Genomic DNA, 11654 nt, shown 5'->3' with positions numbered 1-11654 from the left:
ATTTGAAAGAAAAGGACACGCACAGCTTTCCACAGGGAGGTTCCTGAAGAAACACGGGAGATCTGGGAGTCCTGTGGTTGGCTTCCCATCCTCTATGTCCTGGCTTATCTGAGTCTCGCATGAAGAACTATCAAAAGCCCTGTTATTTTAGCATTTTGACCATTATACCATATATTACCATTAAACTAGCCAAGATTAATTTGTCATATAGCCTGAAAATCATATAGAAAATACAGTATTATCTTAAGAGAGTAAAAAGGAATGGCTGTTTTATTAATAGTACACCATTCTAACGCTTAGAGTGAAAGACGGAAAAACCCATAAACATGTACAGTAACTCCATATATTCAGTATTCTGATGCAACAATTTTATTTGGCATATTTTTCCTGCTGCACAGGATCACTTTGCATACAAATGATTATTACATTATAGTCAAACAGGTATCATACCTTCATCAGAAATTTAAAAAGTACTTAAAAGAAGAAATTTTAAGTGAAAATCACAAATGGAAGATATCAGAACAGCAAAAAAACCCCCCAGGAATGTGTAAAAGAGCATGTGCTTTGAGGAAAACAGACATATTAATGCACAAAATCAGGGTGAAAAACAGAATTTCCCATGGCTGTAGACAACATATGTTAGTGGACTCACAATCTTCACTGAAGAACAGAAATCTTCTTTCTTTCTGTTTTACTACCTTGGCAGCATCTCCTCCATGTCAGCAATTACATAGGAGACAACAGTCCAAACAGCAGCACAGAGGTTCATCTGGTTTGGATCCTGAACTGTCATCGTGTCCCCTTGAGAATGATGAAACCAGAAGTATTTACTGAGGTCATCACGCAAGCTGGCACCTAGAGAGAAAAATGGGCAGTATTCCATTATAGGAACACAAATATTTAGAGGAATATAAACTTGAATCCACTCCTAGGCTGTTTATGATTAAATCCACATGCAACTGTGTAAAGTTCCATATAATAACTGCATAGAGCTGTGGCTTGTGCATTTCATAGGTTTTAGGTTAACTGACTTGAGTGAGCACAAGGAAGCAAAAATTCACACCGGCAAAAAGCCGACCTTCCCCTGGGAGACTCGTTTCCTCAGCAACAGTATACATCCATTTTCCTCTATGACTACCAGAGTCCAAGCAGGAAAATCCCTAAAATAACCCCACATGTGGCAGCGCTTCTTCCATCCTTCATCCCACTGCTCCATGATGAGTTACAACTGAGTTATGGATCCTCTCCTTGCTGTTAGTTGTGTTGAGGAAAGCTTTGGAATTTGCTTCTGCATTTGAGCCTGCCTTCATCACAAGGATGTGCTGTTTCAGAGCAGTTTTCCAAATAATCTGGGGTAACCCACATAGCCCAGGACTACATTAACCTCTCTGTCAGACATCCTCATCAGTGGGGGCAGAAGCAAGTTGGGTGAAACCACAGTTCTTCACATTCAGGAACAACTGACTCCCTCTGGGGGCACACAGGCAGGAAAAGGACTACTCTTCCCCAAGCCAGGTGGGCTCAGGGAGCACAAGTAGTGCTGGTGAGGCATCACTCAAGGCCCCAAAGTGGACCAAAGTCAAGAGGAGCGGGGGAAGCTGCTGCCCCGTTGGGCGCTGCAGCAGAAACTGGTGGGTATTTTCGCTCTGGCCATCCTCTGCCTGGTCACTGATCAGGTCACTGATCCTCTCTGACTCCCTGTCCCCTTGCAATTTTTCCTCTCCCAGTTCATTACCTCTGCCTCTTCTTCTCTGGTTTCACTGGCCTCCATCTGCTTTGTTTTCATTTCAGCAACCCTCTCATAATAACAGAACTCCATCCCAAATATTGAAAATAAGTATACGTGATGTTTTCCACCACCACACTGATTCACTCCTTGCAATTCCCCTGTGTTGATTCCCTTGGCCTGCCCACTGATCAGGGCTAGGAGGTGCACAGCTTCCACCTAGGACAACAGGGCTCCCTCTTCACTTGGTCATCCGACCCAGAGAACAAGCACGGGTGTGAATTAATGACTAAGAGCTATGGGTCTGAGGCAGAAACACAGACTGAGGCTACTTCTACCATGCCAAGTAAGACAGAAAAAGAACCCAGGACTGTTTGATTATAAAGATGAAGTAAATAAATTATTCATATATTTATTTACATGCAGTGGAAATCAGTATTAGATGATGAGAGCTGTGATAAACTCATGTGTACTCATAAGACATAGAGTTATGATTTTTCTTGGTTTCCCTGAGATGCCTGAAGCCTTTGAAGAGAATGAAAGCAAAACTTCTCACAGCATAACTGTACATTCCTATAATACATATCTTTTGATCACTCGTATAGCCATTCAGGACAGAGTCCAGCATTCACTGTGGTTAATGGGCACGTTTCTATTGCTGTAATGGGAACTGACTTGGACTGCTTGTTTCACTGCTGTTTTAGAGACAAGGAAAAGAAAGGTAATGCATTTTATAATTCCATCCAAGATGAAGATCTCTTCATAAGAGAGATGATATGCATAAAGACAAAATACTGTAGCATACGGTTATACAGTATTGTGACTGATTTCATTTAAGAGACTCTTCTTGATCTTAAGAAACGTTTGCTACTGACTTCCCACACAAGTCACTTGGTACGTTACAGGTGCTGAATTACGTTCCAATAATTTTAGCATTGAATTTATGTCAGCTCCTATTCACTTTAAAATTTTATTTCTGAATTCTTTTAAATATATACAACCATAAAAGAGTTGAACTATGAGAAATTGTTTAACTGATGGACTTCTGCACTACAGACACATTACAAGTAAGCCACTGAGGGAAATTCATTACAGTTTTTGAACACTTTTATAAGACTCAAGACAAGAATCGGTCGCCTGGAATTCATGTAAGACGTTTCACTAATCACAGTAACTATGGATGTACAGAGTAGCATTTTATCTCTGTGAATGGAACAAGGATAAACATCCTTTGCTTTGTAATTTTTAACATCCTGAAATGTGGAAACAGATTTCTTTCTCTGAATTGATTTTTAAAATCATAAATTGATCTGACTTCGGCATCAAGCAATTACTGCACAAGAAACAGCAGAGTGTGTAAGTAGAGAGAATATGGAAGGGTTCCTAAACAGGTCGTGCTGTCGCTTTCATGTTTTGGGCTAACATTGAAGTCAGTGACCTGTAAACATCTTGTGAGACTAAGGAAAAAACCCTAAGAAAGCAGTTTTTTTCCTATGTAATTAGACACAAAAGTGAAAATCCATGCTCTTGGCTTTGAGCACAAGAACAATTTACAGCCGAGGGCCCCACATAAGCCTCTAGATGTGAAATACCCTGGGGCACAGATATGACTGCAAGCAACTTTCATGTCTCCTGGTCCAAACTTGAGACTTCTCCATGTTGATGTTACCTGCCCAGAGATATTTATGGCTTCCAGAGGTCACCAGGCTGCGGCAAGACACTGAATAGTGCCCTTTCGCCAGTAAATGTATCCAGAACTGAAATCAGCCCCTGCAGATGACCGTGAAAAGGGAAGTTCTGCGGGGCTCTGTGGACTGCAGTCATGTTGGGTTACCTAAATAAAGTCTGTGGGATCCTACAGCCCCTTGTCTAAAAAACTAATAGAAGAAGCAATTCTGTGAGCACAAACAGCCATCCTACAGAAGGCAGGGGCAGGGAGAGAAGAACTCTGCATAATGTTTCAAACAGTGAGGTTTCAAAGTACATCAGCTGGCTCACCAAACTGGATCCTCAATAGTCACTCTATTATTAACCCTTCTCAAACAAAATTTGCCTGGAAACCAAACATGCTGCTTCCAGAAGCTTGAGAGAAACTGGAAAAATTCACCTAGAAACAAGCTTTAAAACTCTAATTACTTGTTCTTTCACCTGGAATTCATCCAAGGGGGTGTGTGGGGGGGAGGTTTTGGTGCTTTTATGCAACATTTCGCTCAGGAACAACAGCCAGTAACAAATGGAGGTTTACTTTTGCCAGCTACATAAACTAGCAGTCAAGTAAAACACATGAGTAGCCATGTCTCATAGACCTGCTATAAATTATTCAATTCTCTTCATGCTAATCACCTAAAAAGGGGATAGTATACAGCCTTACAAGAGTCTGAAAAGCCTGACTAGGCACTTAAAAATCCTCAGATGGGAGGTATTATGTAGGTATGTATTGCGTATTTAATTCTGATTTCTAAGTGAAACCAATACTCAAACAGAAAAACAAGCGACAGGCTGGGTGCTCCACTGTCACATTTTACGTGCTTTGCTGCTTTCCTGCATTTGCAAAGCAAGAACACCCATAAAGAAAAAAAGGGACATTTGCCAAACAACCGTCTTTAATTGTCCTTTTTCAGTCTGTTCATATTTAAAGTGATGCAAATCACATGAGAAGCACTGCTGTCCAATAAGGAATTCAGAGAGAAACTGCTTCTAGCTGGATGTAGTAGATGTTGTGGCATGGAAACAGGGAATGTTAAAAACTGCTGCCAAAAATGCTGTACTTATTATTTGAACCCATAAAAAAACCCTGGAAATTAAAAACTGAAAATAATTAATCATTTACAGCCTCAATAAGATAATATACAGATAATTCATCATTCCATTACAAAGTGGCAGGAAACCCTCTTCAGTACAGTAGTCCCGCTCAGTTACCTGACGGCAGCTGTTTAGTGTCACTCGTGATCCCCCCGGTGCCTCGTGGGACCCCTTGGCATGGGTCTGACGCAGGGGCCAGAGAAGATATATTTTATGTCCAGAGCAGCTGCTGGGACCAAGCAGACCACTATTCGGTAGCATGACGTGTGTGTTTCGGGAACTTAAAGCAGGGTTCTCCTTGTCGCGATGAGGCATCACCTCACTTGACTTTTGTGGGAAATAGTTGCATAAGTAGGGTCAGAGGCAAACACTCAGTAATGCCTCTAACTTCTCAGGTTGGGCTTTCTGGTTTCTTTGTTGTGGAGGTTGTGGGATTTTATTTTGTTTTATTTTTCTGCTTTCGACTCCTTCCGAGGTTGTTTCCTTATATTTGACCTATCAGTGAGTCTGCATGCTGAGCAAGCTGCAGATGAAACCAATTTTGTCCTCAGGTTATAAAGCAGGGCAGCACTTGCCAAACAGATCAACTTACTTCATAAATGTAATAATTTTAAAAATATGCACAACCAGCATATGCTCTTTTGTGAACAAATGCCTTGAAAACCCAAATTGCACTGAGGGGCTTGGGCTGACACTGGTGTCGTCTGAGCTGACAAAATCATTAATCACAGAATCACAGAATGGCAGGGGTTGGAAGGGACCTCTGGAGATCATCTCGCCCAACCCCCCTGCTTGAGCAGGCACACCCAGAGCAGGGGGCACAGGAACGCGTCCAGGAGGGTTTTGAATGTCTCCAGGGAAGGAGACTCCACAACCCCCCTGGGCAGCCTGTTCCACTGCTCTGGCACCTGCACAGGAAAGGAGTTTTTTCTCATGTTTAGGTGGAACTTCCTGTGTTCCAACTTGTGCCCATTGCCCCTTGTCCTGTCATTGGGCAACACTGAAAAGAGCCTAGTCCCGTCATCCTGACACCCACCCTTTAGGTATTTATATGTATTGATAAGATCCCCCCTCAGTCTCCTCTTCTCCAGGCTGAATAAACTCAGGTCTCTCAGCCTTTCCTCATAAGGGAAAAGGCTGCTCCTTGTAAGGGAAAAGATGCTCCAAATTCTGACCATCCTCATGGCTCTCTGCTGGACTCTCTCCAGTAGTCCCGTCTTTTGTTAAAATGGGGAGCCCAAAACTGGACACAGGACTCCAAATGTGGTCTCACCAGGACAGAGCTGAGGGGGAGGATAACCTCCCTCAACCTGCTGGCCACACTCCCTTTAATGCAGCCCAGGATACTGTTGGCCTTCCTGGCCACAAGGGCACAGTGCTGGCTCAGGGTCAGCTTGCTGTCCACCAGCACTCCCAGGTCCTCCTCAATAGAGCTGCTTTCTAGCAGGTCATCCCCCAGCCTGTACTGGTACATGGGGTTGTTCCTCCCCAGGTGCAGGACCTTGCACTTGCTCTTGTTGAATTTCATGAGGTTCCCCTTCGCCCAGCTCTCCAGCCTGTCCAGGTCTCGATCAATGGCAGCACAGCCTTCTGGTCTATCAGCCACTCCTCCCAGTTTTGTATCAGCAGCAAACTTGCTGAGGGTACTCTCTGTGTCATCATCCAGGTCATTGATGAATATGCTGAACAGGACTGGACCCAGCACAGACCCCTGGGGAACATCGCTAATTATGGTCCTCCATCCAGACTCTGTGTCCTGTGATCAAATCCAGCTCCCAGGAAACATATTGATCCCAGGTATTGCAGGCCTGCTACACACAATTCAAATATAAATACTATTTACCCCTTCTCCCTTCCCCAAGTGTTGTACCTTCTTTTAAGACTTGCCATTTTCCACGCTTTGCCACCAAGTGCAAGTGCTTCTTCATGAACTGGTTCACTGTCATGCAGTTGTGAGAAGAATAATGCAAATGTATAAAACTGCACCAAAGCAGTCCATTGTTTTTTGTTTTGTTAGTGTGAATTATGGTTGCTGGTACCAGAAGCAACCACCAAACGTAGCAACTGTTGTCTGTCAACCTTTTGCTGCTACTGTTGCCAACCCTGCCACCCTCTCTGTTTGTCCTGTTTGTGACTTGCCCAAGGCACTGTCATGAACATGCGATCAGGGCCTTATTTCCTAGCCCCAGGTGGTGGCTACCTCATGGAGCAGGAGTAAGATACGCCACCTCTGAGCACTGGGGGCACCATCTCCAGAAATGGCATCTCTCCATCTACCCATCTGGAGCTTGTTACTGAAGTCGAGCACAGGGCCGCTAAGATGATTAAGAGACTAAAGCATCTTTCGTACGAAGAAAGGCTTAGAGAGCTGGGTCTGTTCAGCCTGGAGAAGAGAAGGCTCAGGAGGTCTCTTACCCGTGTATAAATACCAGATGGGATGGAATGAAGAAGAGGGAGCCAGGCCCTCCTCTGCAGTGCTGACTGACAGGACAAGAGACAATGAGCATGAAACAAAACACATGAAATTCCTTCTGAACACCAGAAAACACTTTTTTTTCTGAGAGGGTTGTTGAACACTGCCACAGGTTGCCCAGAGAGGTTGTGGAGTTTCCATCCATGGAGATATTCAAAACCTGATTGGGTATGGTCCTGTGTAACCTGCTGCAGCTGACCCTACTGGAGCAGGGGGGTTGGACGAGATGATCTCAAGAGGCGCCTGCCAATCTCAACCCTTCCGTGGGACTCTCTAACCCATGGTGCCTTTTCCTTGGCTCATTCAGACATCACTTGTAACTAACACAAGATGAACAAATTCTTCAAGTCAAACTCATTCATGCCTTGAACGCATTTCATGAGTCTCTGATAACCAGCTATTTCATACACAGTTTGATGCACTGCATAAGGCAGGTAAAAGCAGCTGCTTTGGTAATTGATCCTGACAATGTATTTTCAGTAATCAGCTGTGTAAGGGTATCTTGATGAAAATACACACAGAGATGTTGAGGAATTCTGAAAAACAGCCTATCCCTTCTAGCTTCTGATCTCAGCATGGGAACATTGATTACCTCATGACTAGACTTTTTACCTGCCTTACAACGTGTCCACGTTAAGCACCAATTCTTCACACATTAATAAACTGTCTGCCACATTTTTTTCTTGCCAACTTAAGCAAATGCGATGCTGCTGTTGAGGTAAAGGATGAATGAACCACAAAACAAATGATGAGCCTGTCAATGATAACCACTGCTTCTTGTCAATCAGAGTCAGGCACTACTGCCTTCACATGCACTTCTGTGATAAGTCATCATTAGATTAAACTCTACTGCCAGATATTTAAGCATTAAAATTATTGTCATTTGTGCAAACAATGACTGGAAAATTAGTTATTGATTATCAGAATGCTTACAAAGGCAGTTTACATAAAACACATATCTTCAAGGGGGAACACATCTAGTAACTCCTGAGTATTTCTTCAGTGTAAAACATTTTGCACTACATTCCTCCCTACATTTTCTTTCTTTTCTTTTTTACTTCCCAAATAGCATTTAATTGCCAAAGAAAGCCAAATGTGAGTCTTGAAGTCAGTATACTTTTTCTGTACAGCCCTATCAATGGCTTCCCAGTTGTCTTTGCTTTCAAGTAAACTTGGCCATACAACTATTCCATGAAACTTTCAAATACAATGGGAAATTCCCCACTGTTTGTGGAACCTCTCTTGGGTGTACTGGGTCTTCAATATTGCATTAGATCTTTGGGATACTGACCTCTACATGTACATTGCCATATATAGTGAAGTTAATATGCTAATGAATTACAATAATGTATAAATTTTGTAGTTTTCATTTTACAGTAGTCCCTAGAGGAGCTGACAGAATTGCCACTCTGCTATTTTACACAGTATATATACCTCTCCAAACCAAAAAGACTCCAGTTCAGAAGAACATACACTCTAAACAGATGAGAGGGACTGCAGGATGAGAGGCATGCAGAGATGAAATGGCACATTCATTTTCTCACAGCAGCTGAGAAAGGAATAGATGCCAGACATCTGAGCCTAGGCCAGTGCACTGTTGAGTAAGCTGTACTACCTCCTGACAGCAAAGTTGGAAAAGCCTTAACAAGGGGTATTTCGCTCAATACTTCCAGAAGTTTACAAAGCTAAGAGAAAGGCTTTGCAAGAGAACTTGTATGTGTATCTCCTGCATCTTCCAAGCACCTGTGTGTTCGCGCTTCATCTCCCTGTCAAGACAAATCTGCATACTATCAAAGGTACTGCTTGTAGTAAGATGTCAACACAGACACCTGATCTGAAAACTTATTTTTATTTCTGCAGTGATTTTGTTGGCTACAAAAGACAGATTCTCCCCCACCCACCCACTCCATCTATTGAAGATTGCTTTTGTTTCCTGCTTTTTCCTTAAGAAACAAGAAAAAGTCCTTTACTTCATTATCAAGTTTATTCCAGTCTTGGACTTTTTAATGCCAATGACACTATTCAGGAATGTACTAAGAAACTACAATGCCTTGGAAATAAAGCAAGGCCTTATGAAATATATATGTCTTTTTCCTTTACTCTGAGTACTTGGAATTAGGAAATAAAGAGGCATCACAACCTTCTGTTAAGTTAAAAACTGCAGTGTACCAGGAAAACATAAAATACTGAACACAAGAAGCATTCCCATCCTCACACCAGAGTGCTAACTCAGCTTTGTTCTCCTATGAAATGGAGGTGTGGGGGTACGCATATGCCCATTCAGTAACAGAATCAATAGCTTCTTACTTCTTATAGCTGGAGCATTGCTGCCCTGGGCATTTTAAAAGGTCAATACTGCAGGGCAGAGGTGGGGAGACCCATGATTTTTCCTTCAAGGGATATGCTTCAAAGAGCTACCAAAGGAAAAGAAACAGATAAAAGATATAAACAGGAACATAATTTAATTCTGCTTTTTATTTTCATGTTGTTTCTTTTTAAAACCCAGCAAAGCCACAAATCTTAAACGGTCAAGCAGTAAGCCTGCTGAAATGGTAGCTCTGTTTGGGATGGGGTGGCTGAAAGGCTCCCCCCATGCCATGGCATCCTCGGTGCTGCAAGCTCCATGGAGCGCTTAGCTCCTTGCACGAGGTGTTGCACAGATGTTTTGTGAGCTGCCCTTGCTTAATTGCAGTCTTCAGAACTATTACTGTAATGAAACCCCAATTATTGCAGATATGCATTGCATGTATTCTGGTGCACATATTAACCTCTTCTTTCATGGGATAACCTGTAGTTGATAGCTGGCTTTAATGCCAGTTATTTCCTTATCCATTTTACAAGTAAGCAGAGGCAATGGAGAATGCTAATGCTGTTTAGTGGGGCACCGACAGCATTAGCTCTTCTGTCATTTAGTCTCAAATGATGAAATTATAGGCTAAGTTGCTTGAGTTTCATGGCTGCAGACACTGAAATAGTTTCCAGTACAGAGCTTATAAAAAACATTAGAGGCCCTGCTGTTTCACCTCCTGAGTAATTCTCTCAAAAGTCTTTAAAATTCATGATTCAGACAACAAGGCAGAGGGAATGCTTTCCATCAGTTGTTTCAGTGGCTAATTAAATGAGACTACAGTGTAAAGGAGACAATATGAAGTGTGCATTATTTCTTGTTTTGCTTAATGCATTTGAGAATTAATCCTCTGGATACACTAAACAGACTAAATTACAGCTCAGGATTATCACAGTTACTTTTGCAAGGCAATAACCTTTCACTCATTGTGGCAGAGGGCTGGTGACAGCTGGGGATTCAATCTAAACTCACATAAACCTCTGTGAAATGAGGTCTCAGGGAAGGAAGTTGTTCTACTCCATAGAACACAGGTTGACAAGATTCTAAAATAATATCCTAAACAGCCCTTGACTGGAAAAAAAAACCAACAAACAGAGGAAGCTTCAATGGTATAAGGCACTGGAAGCTCTTCTTCCACTCATCCACCCTTAATCTTAAATATCCCTTAGTCTTAAATCAGCAAGGTTTTCTTTTTTTAAAAAAAAAAAACAACCAAACAAACAGAAAACAAAGCTGGGCATTGAACGGCCAAGCACTGCCCAGACAGTACCCCACACTTGCAGGCTGGCTACCTCTGATGTAGAGATCCTCCACAGGCTCACTAATCCCATTTTTGAACCTATTTACACCTCTGCCCACCACAGCTCCCTGAGAAAACACACTGTGTGCCGCAGCATTTCATGTAGGCACACTACAGGTCTTGCTTCGTGAGCTGCAGAAGTAGCACCCTGCCTTTCTTTGATCACATTCTCCATACTATTGAAGGTTTAATACATTTTTACTGTGATATCTCAGCAGCTTTTTCCCAAGCTGGAGTCCTCCTCCTATGGAAACTATTTAATATCTCTGAGGATACAGGCTGCTTGTGACTCTTCTTCTGCCTTTTCTCTCTTCCACCATTCCTCAGACAAGAAGCCCAAACTGCCCACAAACGTTACTGTGTGAATGGACTCGTGACTGTGGCATACCACATTACCTAAGGATGCTTTTTGTTCCTTCTCTCTTCCTTCCCCAGCAGCATAAAACACTGTTTTTTACCATCCCTGGTTACCCTGTTGACAATTTCTGACAATTATCCACAGTGATTCCCAGATCTTTCTTCTTGAAAGTAACTCGTCTGGATCCTGTTGTCATGTATGCATAGCACATATACTGCATTACTCTGCATTTATTGAAAACGAATTGTCACTGGCTGTTGTACCACTTAGGCATTTTCTACTGTGAGATTACTGTCACATTTTCACAGTCAGCATGAGTTTTGATATGAAATATTTGAAGTAGTCATCAGCAAACTTTGACAACTTGCTATTCACTCCCTTTGCAGATAACATTGAATTTGATGAACATCTAAAGCCCCCAAAAAAAGGTGGCTGGGCAGCCTAATAAAGCCTTTCTCCATTATGAAGACTGACAATTTATTTTTACCTTATTTTAAGCAGGTATTACTCTGCAAGAGGAAAATACCTCTTACCTCACAGTAGCTTATTTCTCTAAAGGTCTTTGATCCAGGAGCTTTTGAAGACTCAACTGTACTTTGCTGACCAGATCCAACTACAAAAATGGTTATAAAGTCCTCTGAAAAAACC

General features: G+C 42.3%; 1 protein-coding gene across 1 annotated transcript in view; it reads right to left on the bottom strand.

Annotated features, from left to right (window-relative positions):
* Window positions 1–353: 353 nt before the first annotated feature.
* CPQ (carboxypeptidase Q) overlaps window positions 354–11654 on the bottom strand; it is a 169893-nt gene continuing 158592 nt past the window's right edge. Inside the window, exon 9 of the mRNA XM_075085462.1 lies at window positions 354–855. Coding sequence (XP_074941563.1) covers window positions 695–855 — 161 coding nt within the window. The 3' untranslated portion in view covers window positions 354–694. The remainder of the gene's footprint in view (window positions 856–11654) is intronic.

Source organism: Phalacrocorax aristotelis, chromosome 2 (assembly GCF_949628215.1).
Source record: "Phalacrocorax aristotelis chromosome 2, bGulAri2.1, whole genome shotgun sequence".
Lineage (NCBI taxonomy): Eukaryota > Metazoa > Chordata > Aves > Suliformes > Phalacrocoracidae > Phalacrocorax > Phalacrocorax aristotelis.
Note: the sequence above shows the minus strand (reverse complement) of the source record. Positions and strands in the feature narration are given on the sequence as shown.